Source organism: Acanthopagrus latus, chromosome 1, assembly GCF_904848185.1.
Source record: "Acanthopagrus latus isolate v.2019 chromosome 1, fAcaLat1.1, whole genome shotgun sequence".
NCBI lineage: Eukaryota > Metazoa > Chordata > Actinopteri > Spariformes > Sparidae > Acanthopagrus > Acanthopagrus latus.
Genome location: NC_051039.1, coordinates 2,217,269 through 2,237,919, shown reverse-complemented (window position 1 = coordinate 2,237,919; position 20,651 = coordinate 2,217,269). Strand labels below are relative to the sequence as shown.

The 20,651-nt window shown below is 42.1% G+C and overlaps 1 protein-coding gene across 1 annotated transcript; it reads left to right on the top strand.

The window, feature by feature from the left end:
* The first annotated feature begins 832 nt into the window (after nt 1–832).
* On the top strand, nt 833–19,076 carry npepps (aminopeptidase puromycin sensitive). Its single transcript, XM_037093064.1, has 23 exons — nt 833–1,220; nt 4,179–4,263; nt 4,416–4,493; nt 4,628–4,749; nt 6,659–6,766; nt 7,683–7,883; nt 8,071–8,167; nt 8,270–8,303; nt 9,079–9,193; nt 9,439–9,603; nt 9,773–9,877; nt 9,975–10,035; nt 10,134–10,243; nt 10,906–10,969; nt 11,065–11,204; nt 12,441–12,575; nt 13,169–13,388; nt 13,884–14,026; nt 15,136–15,192; nt 15,354–15,461; nt 15,730–15,885; nt 16,089–16,136; nt 16,850–19,076. The coding sequence occupies exons 1-23, from the start codon at nt 918–920 to the stop codon at nt 16,994–16,996; spliced, it is 2,802 nt and encodes a 933-aa protein (XP_036948959.1). The 5' UTR covers nt 833–917; the 3' UTR covers nt 16,997–19,076.
* The last annotated feature ends 1,575 nt before the right edge of the window (nt 19,077–20,651 follow it).

Here is a 20,651-nt window from a genome sequence, read left to right as displayed (position 1 = left end):
TATTTTATTTTATTATTCATTTTCTGCCTAAAGAAACTAGATAATCAAACTGTACATTTCATGACTGAATCAACAAACTGACTTTAAGGAACAACACAGTTCCATCCTGTTTTCTAATATGTGGCGGACCCTGCCACCTTTGGAGCTTCAAACAGTGTTCTGGGACCTTTTTGTTCTCTGAGAACAGCTCATTTATTCACTTGTGGAATTAATGGATATTTATAAGTTGTATCATTACTTCATTCATATTGTAAATATAAAAATGCTGAGTTTGAATTTCTTCTCCACAACTTCTTCATAGTGCCTCTTTAACTTCATTCAATACACAGTCTACTCCAACTGTTGTTTTTTAGTGTAGTTCATTTGACACAGTGAGAGAAAGGACTCCAGGTCAAATGTGTCTTCAACACCTCAGAGATACAGTAGAATAGTGTCCAAGATAGAAGATAGAATATCCAAGAAAGAGTCCAAGAATTATTTCCATTGTGGTCTATGGTGGACAGCACTAAGGGTGAACAGAGACACGCAATTATTCTTATTCTTAGTATTTGTATTCTTCTTTTTCTTATTGTTTTATTGAAAAATATAAATACAAACAACAAGAAACACAAGAACACAACTGGGCAACAAAATAAAAGAGATACAGATAAATCCATATAATGAAACTATTAAAGGTAAATATATTAAAATAAATAGAATAAAACAATCATATACGATGGTAAGACAGATAAATAATAAATTAAGTACACAGACGGTTGATCACCCGACAGGGTCTATGATGTACACGCGCGGCGTTAGGCACGTACGCTGAACGTGATGACGTAGCGTGTCTGTAGGTCGACGCTGCTTAACTTGAGTTGTTTGGGCTGTCTGCGAGGAGAGAACTGTAGCTGGCAGTGCTCAGACGGTTTCAGTTGATGTTGCTGCTGTTGGGCCGCAGGGTTCCGCTGTCATTCGTACACAGACTCACTGCCTGCTGTCCATCCTCCCTGCCGAGGCCCGTTCTGCTCAGCTCTGCACTAATAAAACTCAGAGCGTTAACTAGAGTCACACACAGAACCGTCTTCGTTAGCGCAGCCGGCCAAAATACAGGAACCATGCCCGAAAGGAGGCCCTTCGTACGGTTACCAACTGACGTTTACCCCGTCAACTATGGCTTGTGTCTGAAGCCCGACCTGATCGACTTCACTTTCGAAGGCAAGCTGGAGGCGCTGGTGGAGGTACGTGTGCCGGAGCGTCTGTCTACATACACGGATGGATTTGTCTGTGCATGGCGGGGATCTAGTTATGTAATCTGACCAGCTAACGTTACCAGCAGCTAGCTAATTTGCTGTGTTCGACTATTAACCGCAAATAGCCACTAGCCCAGCAGTCGTAACCTCGCTGACGGTGCTGGCAGGTGTTAGCTAGCTAACGTTAACGTTAGCTGGCAGCTGCTAACCTGCTAACCGTCTCTGACGGGCTCGCGCTGGCCGAAGCAGACCATGAATGGAAAAATAACGACTGGACGTTTCTGTGACTGACGTTAGCCGCGAGCTAATTGGAGCGAGCTAGCACAACTGTCCAGGAGACAGCGGCAGACTTGCACTCTCATGTTAGCTTAGCCGCCGTCTCATACCGTGGAGGTTAGCATGCTAACGGCGCTTGTCAGTGCGTTTTATGTGTTTCGAGAGCAGGTTGTTATATGCCGGCGACGTAAACCTCTTGTTACAGCAGTGGGTTACTATAAGTCACTATCAGTTAATCGGATGTTGCCTAACGTCACTGAAGTTGTTAACTAGCCGCCAGCTAACGCTCACTAGTGTTTGCTAAATCATGGCAACATCATGTCGCCCCCTCCCACCCTCTGCCTCCTTCAGCGAGTTCAACTAGTGAAGTTACACGTTACATGAACATTTTAAAAGCGTCCTGACGGTAAACTCGCATGTGAGTGAGTGAATTTGCGTGAGTATATTTACAGAGTAGCCCTCGTTAAAGCTAAACTGCGACTTTAAACAGTCTCTGGTTGTTGTAATAGGTTAGTGAGTCAGTTGGGTGTAGCTGAAGTGGGTGTAGATGGTAGTTACTATATAACTAACACATAAAACAAGCACACCAGCTCACTTAGCCTTCATTGTGTGGGCACACACCTGTCAGCGGAGTGCCCTGACACCTGTGCCTGGTTGTAAACAGTCACTCACCACATTTTATCAGGGCAAGCTCAACAGACAGAATCATTATGCTGTATGTGGCCAGTATTTACAAACACTTTCCTCTAATGGGGAGCATATAACAAGAGTATAACGGTGCAAATGTAAAGTAGATCGTTGTAATAGAAATACAACATTTTACAGCCCTAAACACAAAGATATATGTACATTTATATAAAACGAAAACATGCTGTAAACCCTCACATTTTAAAAGCTGGAATTTTCCTTTGCAGAGTGGCTTCAGACAAGAGCTTATCAAAATTGTTGATGGTTATTTTTCTATCAGATTGATTTATTGCCACTCAGCCATTGTCAGTTGACATGGGATGCCTCTAAGAAGTTTGGTTTACTTTTTAAAATGACACAGTGAACTTTGGCATTGAGAAAGTTTTGTTTTTGTATTGGTACCAAAACTCTGAGATGTAAGGATGACATATTTATATAGGCTATCCTGGAAGTTGAAGACAAAAAAACTGTGGGATTTTTTAAATTGGATGTTTGAATGTCGCTGAAAATAAGCTTTGTGGAAACCACAAGGTTCTGACCCGTCCAGGTTCTGTTGATCCAGATAATCTCCACAGATGAACTCCACTCTGTGATGTGTGAAGCTACATTAACTGTGTAGCGGTAAGAAGCTATTGTTAGGCTACAAACAGACGACATCACGGTCACATGACTGAAACGTCTCCACCACTAAGAGTCTTACTGCACAATTACTATCCAGGTTTTCTATAAACTGATCAATGTACAAGTTGTAAAGTCAGAGTTAGAACAGTGTGGAACTAAAGTGGCCTGTAAAGACGGACTAGTGAGTAGATGAGTCTCCGTGTTCGCTGTGAGGACGTTTAATGTCCCCGACAACCTCTGTAGTCTCATTCAGACACTTGTTAGCAACCGCTAACTGTTTTTATCACATGAAGAGCTTCAGAGAGGATTTACTGCTTTTCTTCATCTTTTATGAGAGTAAATCAAGAGTCTTTTTGTGCTTTTGGTTGGTCAAGTTAAGCAGAAGACATCACTTGAGCTTTTCTCGCAATTCACAACATTTTAAATGCTTTGTGATTCATCAGTTTACCAAGAAAATAATCATCATTTTTTTTTATCATGACAGTAATTGTTGATTGCAGCCGATCGTGATTTATTATGCTGGGAAAAAAACTACTGAAGCATATTCATAAAACATTCACACCACTTTTGAATATATTCAAACTTTGTGTCAATGTGTTTGCAAATTGCAAATCCTCATTCCAGCAAGTCTTCAAACTGAGTCCTCCTGAAAGATTTTTAATGCTATGTTTGCTAAGAGCTGAATTCTCTCCACCACTGTGTGGTTTAGTAATACCCTGTTTACCTGCGGTCTATACAAAGCTTCTGTAAAATACAATAGACCGGAAGAAACTCGAGCGTTGTGGCACTTTGCCATTTCCCTGGCATGTTTCATAATTACTGCCTCTCCGCCACTGTGTTAGCCTCCAAGTGTCTCCAACAACAGCAGCGTCCAACCAGCAGTGCCACAAACCGTGAATGTCACTATTACGGCTCTCTTTGAAAACTGCATGGCGTCTAAGTGTGCCACTGTGTTTCACCCTCAGTAAGATGGGCAGTCACATTCACTGTCAGAGGCCCCACAGTCTGTCTGCCTTCCCTTATTTGCATCACCTTTCTTTTTTTCAATGTTTCTTTCCACCACTGGTTCTTTTATCTGTGACTAGTCTTGCCCTTCAGCCGCTGTAGGTTTACCTCAGAGTACACAGATTCAGTCCCAGCTCAGCCATCTGATCCAGATCTTAGTCTTGAATTTGCACCAGTCAAACAAAACACAAACACAACTCTGGCTTCTTTACGTACTCGCTGTGAAGTGATGGCTTCAGTGCAGAGCTACACTTCTGTTCCACCGCATCTTTCACTAAAAAGATTAGCATTTGAAAGAAAGGGCACAGGAGAGATTATCAAAGTATAACTTCTTCTGTTTTATGTCAATATTTGCAGGTTACACAAGCCACAAATCAGATTGTGATGAACTGTGCTGACATCGACATCATCACAGCGTCCTTTGTGCCACAGGGAGGAGAAGGTGAGGGTCACACTCTGTCAGCCTTTTTTCTCCCTCATTTCTTTTTTATGAATAACATTATCATGAGAGAAAATGTCGCTTTGTGCACATTTTCTAATATAAATGGTGTTATCGCGAACTGTGGTAATCCTCCGCTCTTTTTTCCTTTTTAGAAATTAATGCTACAGGATTCAACTATCAGAATGAGGATGAGAAAGTCACCCTGTCATTTCCTAGCACTCTACAGAAAGGTAAGACTGGACTTGAGTTGGCTCTGCTGGTGGTTGTATCTGCTCTGTGATCACTGGTGTTGAAGAATAACAGATTTTCTCCTTCGGTCGAGGCTGAATGAATAGTGCATCCCTCTCTTTTCACGCCTCCACAGGCTCTGGAGCGTTGAAGATAGACTTTGTCGGTGAGCTGAATGACAAAATGAAAGGATTCTATAGAAGTAAATATACAACCTCTGGTGGAGAGGTCCGTTACGCTGCTGTCACACAGTTTGAGGTAAGTGGATGGCCACGGGGGAATGAGATGTTTTGGAAAGTTGAGTGTATTGCTTAACCTGCTACTTGCCCGTGTTGCAACATCGGAGGTTGTGATGGTCATGTGACAGTTGTTGGTGATCCAGAATTGTCCTTAAGATGAAGCAACGTCTCTACTTTCATTCTGTTATTGCATATGTTTAGAAAATGTGACTTGTGTTTCTTGGAAAGTTGAACCAAAACAGAGTTGGTCTCATGTTAGGATGTTCTGCTGCAGTGTATGTGCAGATTGGATTTATTGACACTTTGATTATCTATGCAGATATTTTGACGATTTAATCTAGCTTACTATCAGAATTAGAACATAAAGCCTTTATGAAGATGTTTGTGGTGAAGTGGCACATACGCCTGCTGAGTTCTGTCAGCATGAAGGATGAGTGAGTTGTGAATCCTGAATGGAAAATTCACTGGAAAACCACATCCGTCCATACAGAGCAAGGTCAGACTTGTGCGCTTGTTAGTGGCTGTGGGAAGTTGTTTCTGGATAGAACCAAGAATTGTCAGAGTTGTCCGGGTCCATGAGAGGATCAAGGAGGATCTCTGGTGATCAACACATTTCTATCACAACACGCAAGTTCTGAACAATATCAAGATTTAGGTTTCATGAAGCAACTGACATAAACACCTCAACTAAAGAAAAATAACTTGTAGTAGACGAGATACAAACAAAAATCATGTTGTGATTTATTTGACAGATATTGCAACATGCTGGGTCTATACCCAGAATATGATTTGTTAGCTTTACCTCTGTAGCAAAACATTACTGAATATATTATCACATGTTTTGACATGTTTGACCTTTTTGTCCAGAGATTGCAGCCCTCCTGACAGGTGTGTGTTTTGGGATGCCACTGTTGCATAATGTCAAACAGGAAACATTTTGCCTTTTTGATAAAAAGTGAAGTAATCTTACTCAGAGTAACTTCCCCACCGCAAGTTCTCTTTAGTTGCTGGCTTAGATTAAAAGTTGAAACACAGGAAGTCTCCAAAAAAACCAAACGGCTCCAAGCAAAAGAGCAGATTGTCTCGGCTCCGTCAAAGTCAAATGAACACCAGTAGAGGCTGTAATGACTGGGAGTGACCGGTCACCAGCAACACCAGCTGGTGGACACCTGTGGTGAGAGCGCCTGTGTACGGTTGCTGTTTCAGACACCCAACTGTAGAAAAAGTATCTGCGCCTGTGTTCAAAAAGCTGTTATAGGATGAAATCGCTGTTTCCAGGCGATTTATTTAAAGGAAATGCTACAAATGCTACAGCAAAGTTTGATGCATTCAGTGTATCGGCTTTGGAAACCAGCTTACCTGGCACAGATAACAATGCTGTGATGCTGCCGGCTCCTGGAACAAAGGGAAGGAGTGTGGAGCTGCTCACACAGCAAACTGACTGTCAGGTCACTTTGACTTCTGACAGGGAAAATAAAGGAGAGAATACTAGACTTTAGGCCTCTATAAATCTTTGTTATTATTGAATTATTGAATATCAGCCAGCTGTGTGATTCTGTACCTTTTGGAGAAACAGTTCCGACTGGATTTTTATTTGTAATATATTGGTGGTATTTCTCAGCTGGCTGAGACTAGTGGCAGACTAGCTCCACTTAATATTGTCGGCCATTCGATTCGTTCGTAGTTCATTCTTTACACTAAAGTTCTAATTTCAAAGTTTGATAATGCTTTGTTATTTAAAACTGTTGTATGTGTTGCTTCGTAAGTAACAAAGTGTACAGCATGTCAACCTCTCAGTCATTCATGCCACTAAAAAACTGATTAAATAATTTTATTTCTAAAGAAAAATACCTGAACACAGTCTGGTCTCCTGGGATCTAACACACAGAGTCTCAGTTTGTGTGTTTTGTCTGTCCGTCCCCCTGCAGGCCACGGATGCTCGCAGAGCTTTCCCCTGTTGGGATGAGCCAGCCATCAAAGCCACCTTTGACATCGCTCTGATAGTTCCCAAGGACCGAGTAGCCCTGTCAAATATGGTACGTGTCATATGTTCACTCCTCCCTCTAAGAACCTCCAGACCCCCAAACTGCCTGAGTCACTTTCAGCTGCCAGGTTTCTTTTATATGTGTGTGTGTGTGTGTGTGTGTGTGTGTGTGTGTGTGTGTGTGTCCTCCTTTCTCTTCCCTCTCTCTTCTCCTCATATCTTACATAACAGGGGTCAGACAGTCACTGCATATTCCACCTCCGGCTAACATTATGTTTTAACTACATGTGAACTGTTACTACTGTACCCGTGCTGTCAGGTTTGTCATTACAAGACAAATCCTTCCCTTCGTTACACCGACTCTGTCTTCAGTGATTTCAACTGAAGGCATTTGCAGCCACATTGCATCAGAAACATCATCTGGTTTAGATTATTCCTAACAGCTACACCCCTCCAGGCTAACGCAGTTCATCTGGGTGGTGATGATTAAGCTAAATTTGGGTCTGTCCGATGACAAACTAAATATTAATGCGGTCTGTCAGTCTTGTATAATGTTTGTTTTTTTACGCCCTATCCTGTTGTGTTCAGTTTTTAAATCCAAATAGACACAAGAAGGAATAATTAAATGAAAGAATGGAACACAAAGTGCTGGAAAATATTCTACCAAATACTAAGAATTAAGTACAAGTACTAATCTAAATTAAAACAAGAGAACTGACAGTCATGCTCAGGGCTGAAGTGAACAAAATGATCAGTTTAGCCGGCAGGACTGATGCCAGTCCAGCTCGTGACCTTTGGTGTCCACATACCTGCTGAAATTTATTTTCTCAGCAAGTCTGCTGTGACCTTTTTAAAGTCCTGTGCAGCACAATCCTGCATTTAGTTTGTCTGTGCATGTGTACAGATGCTATTCAGTGGATACTAAAAGACTGGTGGTTTCATTGTTGGTGATCTGTTTCTGTTTCCAGAATGTCATTGATCGAAAGCCATATCCAGATGATGAAAATCTTGTGGAAGTGAAGTTTGCCACCACGCCCACCATGTCCACATACCTTGTAGCTTTTGTCATCGGTGAATATGACTATGTGGAGAGCCAATCATCAGACGGTATAACGGTACGCGTCTACACACCTGTTGGGAAGGCAGAACAAGGGAAATTTGCACTGGAGGTGAGAACGTTGTTTCAACACTTTGACATCTCCTGACACAAAGTGACGGCAGATTCTGTCCTGAACCTGCTTGATCCTCTGTCTCATTCAGACTTACTGTATACTTTGACTTTAAAGTATAGAACACAGAAGAAAAAATATCCTTTTTATATTTTGTTACATATTATCTTCTGATTTTGTTTTGCAGGTTGCGACTAAGACCTTACCTTTCTACAACGATTACTTCAGTGTTCCATATCCTTTGCCTAAAATTGATCTCATAGCGATTGCGGATTTTGCTGCTGGTGAGTTTTTGTCAGTTTCACACTCAGTAATCTGAGACATTTCCACTGAAAATTGTAGAAGGGGGAAAAAAAAGTGAACCACATACTTTTCTTCCCATTCAGGTGCCATGGAAAACTGGGGCCTTGTTACCTACAGGTGAGCTTCAGTCGCTCTTAACTCGAAACATGAAGATACTAATGAAAGTGGACAAATTACAAACTTACCCTGGGGCAGGTTTTAAAAAGATTTGCATTAAAGCAAATACATTCTGAATTGATAAACATTCAACATTTATAGAGCAACAGAAGTGAATGTTTGTATTCATTATGTGCAGACGGATTAGTGGCCTGGCCTTTGATTGGGGCAGAGAGTTTTCAGAGTGTCTGTTATCTTTTTTGCAGATTGCTGATAAAATAAACAAATTAGAAACATGCTGCTATGACTCTGATGCAACGTCCGCTCACAGAATGTCCCACCCACAACAACAACAAAGATCCATTTGACCTCCCTGTTTAACTTTGGTTTTAGACAACTGAGATGAAATTGATCTAGAGAGATTTAGAAAAGTTATACATGTTGCTGGAATGACATTTTGCAGAATTTTACATCCTTCAGTTAATTTAAGCATCTCTTTGTTTGGGACAAAACTGAGAACTTGAGAATAAGCGATAAATTAACACATTTCCTGTTGCAGTTGTGTTATTTTTGGCCGACAGCACTGATGACATCCTGATTGCCGTGGTTAGTTGGATGTGATCAGCGTACAGCAGCAGTCTTACAGCTACCCGCACACAGTTTTTTCTTAATAAGCAGCTCAGCAGCTGTCACGACCTCCGGATGGTTGACGGGGAGAATCCCTGCTAGTGCTGACAGGAGGTGTCAACCTTCAGCCACCTGTGTGTCTCACTCCTCACTTTCTGCTGTTTTCCAGGGAGACAGCACTGCTAATCGACCCGAAGAACTCCTGCTCGTCCTCCAGGCAGTGGGTGGCGCTGGTGGTCGGACACGAACTCGCCCACCAGTGGTTCGGAAACTTGGTCACGATGGTAACCAGCCATAACTCTCCATCAGATAGTTTTTTTTATTTTATATATATATATTATATATTATATTATTATATATATATATATATATATATATATATACATATATATATATATATATATATATATATATATTTATATTTATTTATTTATTTATTTATTTATTTATTTATTTATTTATTTATTTATTTAATATATATTTTAGTTGAATATTTCTCTTAAAAAGCTGTGTGTGTTTGTGTGTGCAGGAATGGTGGACCCATCTGTGGCTTAATGAAGGATTTGCGTCCTGGATCGAGTATCTGTGTGTGGACCACTGCTTCCCAGAGTACGACATCTGGACCCAGTTTGTCTCAGCTGACTACACCCGCGCTCTGGATCTGGATGCACTGGACAGCAGCCATCCCATAGAGGTGAGCTGTGGAGGGCAAAATGGACGTCCCAGTCATTATAGGTTTACTTTATTGATTGATAACTTGGATGTTAGATGAGCAGATACCGGTTACGTGTATAATGAAGGGAAATTAACAAGTAGCCGTCAGACTCTCAACATGTGGTTTCCGGCTGTGTGTTGTGCTCCAGGTGAACGTGGGCCATCCATCAGAGGTCGATGAAATCTTCGACGCCATCTCCTACAGCAAAGGAGCTTCTGTGATCCGCATGTTGCACAACTACATAGGAGACGAGGTTGGTTGTGTGACACTCTCGAGTCACCCGCAGCGTTGTGAAGTGTCATTTAAAAATTTAGTTCATTAAGTTTTTGACTCTTCCTCCTCTTTCTTAGGACTTTAGGAAAGGAATGAACGCCTATCTTTTGAAGTTTCAACATAAAAATGCTTCGACAGGTGAGAACACGCAGGAGAGATTATCCCTGTTGCAACAGCTGTGTGAACTGATTTCACAGATACTTCCTAACAGTCTGACTCATATCTGCCCTCCACAGAGGATCTATGGGACTGTCTGGAACAGGCCAGTGGGTTACCCATCGCTGCAGTGATGGGGTCGTGGACCAAGCAGATGGGCTTCCCGATAATAGTAGTGGACCAGGAACAGGTGAGCTTCACTGGATTGTCAGCATTTAAATCACCAGCCGTGTTTCCTTTCAACTGTCAGGCGATTTTCAGGCAAACTATTTGAATGTTTAGCGTGGCTGTAATAAAAAGTAGAGGTCGCACTGGGGGAAAAAACAGGAAGAGAAGAAGAAATAATACCTTGAATAAATATAATTTACCCAGCATCTTCCTTCTCCATCTTTCCTCTCCCTCCTCTGTCTTCTTCTTCCTCTTCTTTGCCTCCGCTGAGTAAAAAGCTGATCAGTCATGTCGGTTAAATATTTGCCATTTCAGACCAGTTTCAGAAATACAGAATATTTATTAATTCAATGTTGTTTTTTTAAAAAGGTGCAAAAAAGTTTATCTCAAGTAAACACAAAAGCACTTTTGCAAAATTGAGCTTTTCTATGAACTTTGCTGTTTCCATCAACCTTTTCTTATGCAATACAAAATTCACATTAACATACGCTGATGGAAATATGCCGGACTTCACTGACTGAGCTGATTACTTAGGACTCAGTTAAGAGGCTGATTTCAGAACTCACCAGACCAAGTTTAATAATACCGACTTCACTGTTGTCATGCGCTGCAGAGTATCTGAACTGAACTGTCCTGTAGTGTTCAGTCTTAATCCCACTCTGACCGTGATGTTATTATTTATAGCAGGGTGACGACCGCATCCTCAAGATCTCTCAGAAGAAGTTCTGTGCCAGCGGACCACATAACGGTGAGTGTTGGTGAACAGGTAGCGATCTCAAAGTGTTCGATAGATTTAATGCTGCGGTAACTTCTCATTGGCTCCTTGACTCGTCTGTTGGACAGGTGAGGATTGTCCCAGCTGGATGGTTCCCATTAGTATTTGTACCAGCGAGGACCCCAAATGCACCAAGCTCAAGGTTCTGCTGGACAGACCCGAGACCACCATCACTCTGAGCGGCGTCAGCCCCGACCAGTGGGTCAAGGTGAGCTACCTGTGTTTCAATTCACATTCACTTTATCCAAGGTGATAATATCAGTTTCAGTCTTTAGATCCCCAACAAGACAGATGATCCAATTTTTTTTGCTGTTTTGCGGAGTTCAATCCCAAACTCTGGGTATTGGCCAAGTACTGATCCAACACCTGCCAGAGGTTAATTGGAGTTGGTAAAAACATTGATGATTGATCCGATCACAGGTGGACAGCTCCAAGTCCGTCAGTTCCCTCCTGACATTAACGTACCGCTTTAAATCCAATCACACTTTGGTTACTTTTGCCAAATTTACAAAAAGGCACAAATAATTAAGAATTTGTCAGAAAAGGTGAGTTATAAAGTTTGTCCAACTCAGCAACTCATAAAATGGAGCAGTTTATAAATGGAGTCTTTCTCCACAGAGACAGAAGACACCTTTATTGCTTACTGTTTACTGTATTTGTGAAATTTGACATTAATTAATCACTCGCTAAATTTAAGTTTCCCAACTCAAAATTGTGCTATTTGTCAAGGGGGTCTGGTGATATGATGGTTAGTAGTTCAGTGGCTGGATCAGTTTAAGCGGAGAGGAACATCAATGAGTGAGTCATACAGTGAGATGCCTCCATCTGTCCTGATGCGACTGAAACGTCGAGGTTCAGATAAAGTTCACCGGCAGAAGTTCCTGGTTGTCAGCTGGGCGGAAGAGCTGCAGAGGATGAGTTCATCACAGACTCACTCAAACATCCTCTATTAATTTGGAAGTGTACGTTTTGTTTTCAGTCCAACGTGAATGAACTTGTTTGATCTCTCATGAGTGTAACTTGCAAATTAGTGCAGCTGCTGATGATTTTGCCTTTTGGCTGAAGAAGGAAATAAACATAGACTGAAACTGGACTGGCTTTCACATCTGATGTCTATAAATAACGTCTTGAGTCTCCACTTCTCCACTAGTTCAACAGCGACAGTTTAGAGCTACAGATCTGCTACAACAAGGACATTTGGAAGTATAAGCTTCTCTCTCATAGTGCTTGTTCAGTTAAAAGTCAGAATTACCAGTGTTTGGGGAAATTGTGCCACCACAACAAGCCCATTGTTGACTAAACCCTGGAGCATTAGCATTAGTATGATGCTGTCTCACTCACTTTAAGCCAGGCTGAATAAAAGCACTCAGTCTGAGAGGTAAAAATGGTAAAACTGCATTTTTTTTCCCACAGTCTGACCCAGTTGTGTCCCTGCTGTTTACAGATCAACCCCGGCACTGTGGGCTTCTATCGCATCCAGTACAGCTCGGCCATGTTGGAGAGTCTGCTGCCGGGCGTCCGAGACCTCAGCCTGCAGCCTGTGGACCGACTGGGCCTGCAGAATGACCTCTTCTCCCTGGTGAACACATACACACACACACGCACGCACACACACACACACACACACACACACACACACACAGGCCTATTTTTTGGGCAGCAGTAAAACAAACATTTCCTGTTTATGCATTTTGTTTTCCGTTTTCTCCCTTTCTTGTGAACTTTCTTGAGGGAATTTCTTCAAATTTGGTGCAAATGTTCACTTGGTCTTAAGATTGAACTGATTAGAATTTGTTGGCCAAAGGTCAGAGGTCACTGTGACCTCGCAAGACGCACTCTTGGCCAGAACTCTAAATTTCATACAATAATCATTATAAGATTTGTCAGTCGGAAGTCTGACACATCTAGTAATGTCATAACTGTGTGAGTGTTGAGGTCAGGTTGAGGTCAGGGTTACAAAACATTTTCTGTGGTGTTGAAGTTAAAACTAAAACAACAGAAGACTGAACAACTTTCTGCCACCTGACAGCCGTGACATGAGAGGCAGCTTGCTTCAGTGAATCTTGAACCCAAACACTCTTCTTCCCTGAAGCGTGATGCTTTTATTCTGCAGGATTTTATTTGTTGTGCAGAATCAGAAAGTCTTTTCTGAACTTTGTTTTGTGGCTCCAGTCTCGCGCAGGGATGATCAGCACGGTGGAGGTTCTGAAGCTGATGGAGGCGTTTGTCAACGAGCCCAACTACACTGTGTGGAGCGACCTCAGCTGCAACCTGGGAGTGTTATCCTCGCTGCTGTCACACACCGACTTCCACGAGGAGATCCAGGAGTTCATCCGGGACCTGTTCACCCCCATCGGCCTGGAGCTCGGCTGGGACAGCAAACCAGGAGAAGGTGAGGAGGAGCTGGACAGAAAGGAACCGTCAAATCTTCTTATTGAGACCAAAGTAGCTGAATATCCTCTTTATTAACACTGAAGATGTTTCAAGTTGTTTGTGTCTCCATGCCTGTCATCATTTATTAAGTCTTTATATTTATTTCACATTTTGAAAACTGACCAGCTTCCTGTTACGCTGCTATAAAAGGCTGCAGACAATTATTGAATGTCTAGAGTTTATTGTCTAATGTTAAGATGGAGTCGGACTCGAATGTACTTTACTCTCCTTCTCATTTCAGCCTGTAAATAATTGATTTGTTAAATGGGAACCGAGTGAGAGAATTCTGCACAGCGATTGTTTTATACCAGACAGGTGTATTTATTATTTACACTGTGACGTGTGAGCGAAGTGTCGGGACTCCTGACTGACCTGAACGTCCTCCTGAGGATCACTGTGCAGTCTGAGTCGACAGAAAGACGATAACTTGAGTGTGATGGTTTTTGTCCTGCAGGTCACCTGGACGCCCTGTTGAGAGGTTTGGTTCTGGGGAAGCTGGGGAAGGCAGGACACAAACCCACACTGGAGGAGGCCCGGCGGAGATTCAGGGACCACGTGGAAGGAAAACAGGTCCTGCCTGCAGACCTCAGAAGCCCGGTACGTAAGATGAAACACAACCCGTGATGAACCCAAACCATCTCTTCTTCTTCCAACTGTAAATGTATTGTTTGGTCTGGCCCAGTTTTTTTAATTTTGGCACTGAAATGGTTTTGTTTTTAACTTTAAAAAAACTGCAGTTCCTCTCATGGCCACTTGAGGCCGTCTCCAAGAGAGAGACGAACTTTACAGCAGAAATAAAAATGTTTACAGCCCAGTACAAAGAACGGCTTTGCTTTCTGTAGCCAGTTTCATTTTTTATAACAATCATACAGAAGGTGAACTCACTCTTTACATTATATTAAGGCTTAACATTTACATATTTAAGGACGTGGCTGTTTGACAGTGACAGCTCGCCCACCAGGCTTCATTTAGCGCACCTCAGCTCCACCTCGCTCCACCTCTTCACACTGAAGAGCTTCTCTCCAGCCTCATTTCCATCAAGCAGTCTGGTTCACTTCAGTTTAATACACATTAGAACCAATATTTTTGCTTTCCCGTTATCAAAAGTTGTGTCCTTGTATGTTTTTTAGTAACCTGTCTCTTAAGATTCCCAGCAAGTTGATCAGATACTTAAAGTTTGAGTTAAAACACTGCAGACAAAACACCAGTCGTGTCCTGGTTTTTATGCCCTCTTGCTCTTTTGCTTTTCTTGTTGTTTTAAACAACCACACCTCAGGTTACCCCAGAAGTTAATAACCCTGCCCACGTGAAGAGTACTGTCTGAAACAAAAACGCAGAACAGATCAAGGGTTTCAGTGTATTTAATTATGGTTTACATACGTGTTAAAATGGCACTTTACCCAAAGTGCTTTGGGTGGAAACAAGGCTAATGGCTCCTCTGAGACCTGTGGGTGGAGTTATGGAGGCTACATTCATATTTAATGCACTTTCTTGTGCCGCTGTGTGTTTATTGGCCTGTATGTGACATGATCCACGTTATCAGCTGCAGTGAGCTGATCCAGACATCCAGTGCACAGATTCAACGTGCCGATTAACAAACATCAACATACCGACACACGTCTTCGCCTCTTGTCACATCTAAATTCATCCTCGAACCGTATCTACTTTCTGTTTATAACATTTATTTGTATTTGTCTTATTTGCAGGTGTATTTAACAGTGCTGAAGCATGGAGACAGTGCCACATTGGACACGATGTTGAAGGTAAGACTGCAGCCAGCATGTGAGACTGACACAAAGATCAACAGGTGCAGTTACACTAACAAATTATATTAATCTGAAGATACAAATGTATTCTGACACATTTGCTGATTTGTTCTGTCTCTTTGTCTTTCTGTTTGTTTGTGTCACTTTTGTCTTTTTAGCTGCACAAACAAGCAGACATGCAGGAGGAGAAGAACCGCATCGAGCGAGTGCTGGGCGCCATCTCCGCCCCCGACCTCATCCAGAAAGTTCTCAACTTCGCCCTCTCGGTACACGTTTACTGCACGTTGTCTAATGTTGATGTTGTTCCTGCGTGTGATGTCGGTCTTCCTTTTTGTACAGCTCTTGAATTTTTAACCAGCATGCTTGTAATGATGTGTTGTAGAGGAAATCAGACCCAGGTTCTGTTTGTTTATTAAAAATTCAGATGGAGTTTCAGCTTGTTGGTTCAGTGACAGGACAGATTTCTCTCCAGCCTGTGAGATTCTGATCCGTCCTCACCTCAGCTCACCTCTCTCTGGTTCTTCTCCCCGACAGGAAGAGGTTCGTCCCCAGGACACCGTGTCAGTAATCGGGGGTGTGGCAGGAAGCAGTAAACACGGCAGGAAAGCCGCCTGGAAGTTTGTCAAGGACAACTGGGAGGAGCTTTACAACCGCTACCAGGGCGGCTTCCTCATATCACGGCTCATCAAGGTAGAAACCAAAACTCCTGTTGCTTCTGCCTATCACAGAATCACACGAGGACGTGTCTTAACACATTCATTCTGTGTGGTTAACAAGCGGAAACGCTGATTCAGCTTCTGATTTATTCATTTTTCAAGAGTAAGTCATGGAGATGAACTTCAATGTCTGTTTGCTTCTGTGTGCTCATGGTCCTTGTTCACTTCTCTTTGCAGCTCACAGTTGATGGATTTGCGATCGACAAAATGGCTGCTGAAGTGAAGGTGAGCGCTCCACAGAACGTCTCTCCACTCTGCAGTTTAATTTGTTGTTTTTTCAGAGAGTTTCAAGAATATCTGGCCAATTTAAAAATGTAATATCATCGGGGCAGAGGTTGTTTTTTGCACATTTTCTTTCACCTTTGTTGAACAGAATGAGGTGGCGAGTCAGACGTGATAATGTGGGAGATAGAGACGCTCAGGTCACCAGCTGGAGTCAAACCTGATACTCTGGTGTAAACTGCATGTGTTGTAACCTTTCGACCACCGAAGTGTTCGTAGAACAGATTTAAATGAGCTGAGTTACTGGATGTTTGTAACAGACAAGCACTTCTTTTGAAATACTCTTTTCTCACCACTTGGGGGCAGAACTGCCTCACTGCAAACTCTCAGTAGTCAAACTCTCCAACTTACTACTCAGTATTATTTAATATGACCAACAACACCTGTGTTTTTACTACAAATATTTCAGGGATAAAATCCGCTGTTGTTCTGTCAGTCTGCATCTCTGGTTGTGTCGAACTAGTTTGGGGAATAATGACCATGTTTTACAGACTTACACTCTCTGATATCAAATCTTTGCTGTTAAAGTTTCAAACATGTAAACTGCAGCTGTAGTTAACTTTTGATCGAGCTGCTCAAATGTCAAAATTGTTATTTTCATTCCTCTGTGGGAGGATCACACCCTCTCTGAAACGGTCCCTCTTGTGTCCCTGCAGAGTTTCTTTGAGAGTCACCCGGCGCCGGCGGCTGAGCGCACGGTGCAGCAGTGCTGCGAGAACATCCTCCTCAACGCCGCCTGGCTGAAGCGCGACGCCGACGACATCCAACAGTATCTACTGCAGCGCAAAGCGCCCCCCGTCTGAGCCGCCGCCCATGCCGCCTCCTCCAGCCCCCTCCCCCCTCCCTCCAGCGCGGACCTCCCAGCATCATAGCTGCCTCGGCCCCCCCTCAACACAGACCAGAGCGGGAGACCAGAGCGTACTTACAGCAGGCTTCATTTCTCTAAAGAAACTGTTTGAAACAAGACGGCAAAGCCAAGAATTTAACAAAGTGTTGGAAACACAAAGAGACTCTTTCTACGTTAACGAAGCAAAATCCATTTTAGTCAGACCAGGAATGTAGTTTTAGCCCCATTCTGTCCTCGAGCACACGACAGTCAACGAGTTACTTTATCAAACCGGGTCTCAGAAACACCACGTCCCTCGTAACGATCGCTAACCCTGCTAACGCACTCTGCATCACCTGCCCCGTATGCACACCCTCATCCATCTCCGCATCGTAGCTGAGAAAACTGTGAACCCCGTCTCCTCCCCCCTCCTCCCCCGTTTTTCCCCCCAGCTGACACTCATTTTGAATGCATGAAGTGTGACTTTCTGCATTTGCTGCTTTGTTTACTTCTGTTTGTTTTCTGTACAAACAAATTATTTGTTATTTTGATCAACCTCCCCTCCTCCGTTTGTGTTCACACCTTCTCCCACCTCCTTCTCTCTCGGGCGTTGTGATTGGGTGAAAGCAGAAGGCCTCTGGGCAGAATGGGGTTAATAACAGTAGTGTGTGTTGTAGTTTCCAACAGCACTGATTCTCCATTGCTAATAAACGGTTAGGACGAGGCGAGCAGCGCTAGCATGGTACTACATTGTAAACTGTATAATGCAAGCATTTTTTTTTTGTTTGTTTCTTGCGGACGATGTTCCTTTTAAAAGAATTAAATGGAAAAGTTCATGGTTACCTGTTTCCACCGCACCTCCCCCAGAACCCCCCTCGAGCTCTGTCCCATCAGAGTTTGTATAGTTTGAATCATCAACATATTTAAACTCTCCCCGTTTCTTTCTCTGCCACCCTCGATGAAATGAAGATATTGGCGTGTTTTATAAGACATCAGATGCAGTGATTTATTTAAATGTTGAGATAATCTTATATTCTGAGGAGCGAGAGAGAAAGAGAGAGGGGGAAAAAAAAAAGGATCACAACACTACTTTTCGGGGCCTTTTCATTCTGATGTACCATCAGGAAACGCCTCTTGATACGGTTGAGAGTCCGAACTCTGTGGACGCGACAGATCGACGCGACTCTGCTGTCAAACTTGGAAGCCTTAAATTGGTCGACTGGTTTGCAGTAAATGTTTAACACTGAAGTGGTGAAAATAGGTGACTTCCACATAACGTCAAATGTATCTAATGTGACAGATTATGCAGACTTGTTGAACGAGTATATCTATATAGAATTTACAATTTGATGTGGTTTTTGAAAACATACCAACCAAGTCATCCAACCTGTTGTCGAGACTCTCCCCCCCCCGGAACATTTGTTGTTGTTTTTGTTTTGTTTTTTTCTTTTTGTTTTGTTTTGTTTCTTTTGTTTCTTTTTTTTTTTGGGTTTTGTTTAAAACTACAGTTGGTGTTCATTAAAGTGAAAAAGGATTATAAAAAAAGAAGGAAAAAAAAAACAACCGATGTGAAATTAGTACAAGTTGATTTTAATGAGTGAGGTGTGAGTGTGCATGCCTGGAAACAGATTTGTAATTTATTTTGTATTATCTCACAGGCGAGGAGATGATCACATCTGATTACAAATGGTTAAAGCAGCACTGGAGCTGGTGAATAATGTGTGTATATAACAGTTGAATTACACCTAATGAGAATAAAAATCGGTTGCAGATGGACGTAGATGATCACGGAGAGGGAAATTCAAACGTCGTCACGTTCTGGTTTCATAAAGTGTCTGTAGAAAACGTCGAGGCAGCGTTTTGGCTTTGAGTTTGTGTTGTGCAGAGACGTTCAATGTTCTGTCTTTTTCTAATGAATCTGAATTTAGTTGAACATGTGGGATGTCTGTGTGGTTCTGACTTTAAGAGGAGCTGAATCTGTCAGTCAGGACAGCTTTGACTTCAGCGATGCCAAGGTAAATATGCAGTCCAATAAAGTAACACTTGATGACACAGTATCTGTCGCTACAAGACGTTTCTCAGGTTCATCACTGCTCTTAAACAGGAGAGCCCAAACAAACGTTTTCGCCTTGGACGGCAAAACAGAAACGAATCGGTGGCGCCTGTTGTGTTGCTAAGATGCAAAGTGGCGCTTTACAGAAGCCCCGAGAGGCAAGTGAGAAAAAATTAAACCTGTTTTTTTTTTTTTTTTTCTAAAGTGTTTAATCTCCTGTGTTTATGTCTCTTAATAAATACAGGATCATTTTCATGAATTTCTTAATTTATTTTTTCTCGCTTGCCTCCAAGTGTCAGTACCCGACCTGTTCTGTGCACACATGAAACCGGTCCTGTCAGTCGAAGAAGGTTGCCCCAAATGTGCCTGTTCAGAAGAAAATCACAGGAGAAGTTGACGTGAAATCGCTGGCAGCAGATGTTCTCATTTCCTGTATCCGTCCTGTACTCGGATCATTCAGGTCTTAAAAGAAATATAAGTGGAGTGATGTGTATATGAAGTTAAATTATTTTGTTCTTTCAAAATAATTCATTTAATATGCAAACATGACGTGTTTCAGATCATGCAGTGGCTGTTGATATACATCACGGTATGAAATAATATAAAATAACTTATTTTGAAATCACAGTGTCATCCTCTGTCAGAGTTCTCTGTATTTAATTCACAGTATTGAATTTCTCTCTGTTTCTTTTAAACTATATGAAAACAATTTATATCTTTCTCACCATATTTTAATCTGAATATTATAAAAAATACATTTGCTTCCCTAAGACTCGTCTAATTCCTGTTGAATTTGATCAGATCATCTTTAATTTGATGTCTGATATGTTATTAATTATATACTTAATTATATACACCTTGATAAATTAAATTGAACATTCCATGTAGTGTTGGATACATTTATGATAATTAAAAACAGTTTTGTTACCTTAATTTGAAAGGTTTAATTTGAGCAGGATTTGTTGTTGTTGTTGTTGTAATTTTAAACAGGCACATTTGCGGCAACCTCCTTCGACCTGTGGGACCACTGAGTGTCCTAAGTTGACTCGCTTCATGCACAAAGTGTCACAGGCTCATGGTGGACCAACGCTGGCCCGCGGGCTCCACTCTGACCCGTTCTGGTCTATAACTCGTCCCTCAGAACCTTTGTGCTGTGCTGGTTTCTCTCTGCTGGGACACAGTGAAGAGTGGAAGTTGTTTTAATGTTCTGGTTACTGAGAACGAGTCTCGACCTCAACTGTAAACTTGATATCCACCACTGAGGCACAATTTTAAAACAAATGTAGAATGTAAATGTCCCCGTGGTGGTGGCTCTGTTTTTAAAAGACTGTTTGAAGGCTGACAGAAGGGAGATGACTGGAATGAAGGAAGAAACCCACAAAGATGAGGAGCAGCAGATCTCTGTGGCAGCTACACTCTATTTTATCTTGATGCCGGAGGGCCCTGTGACAGATTCTACTGATTATCTATTCATTTGGGGCAGTTTTGCCTTTTTTTAAGTAGACGAATGGGGGCAGTATGCAACAGGATGTTATGATTACATGCTATTTGATGACCAAAATATTGTACTTTAATTTCC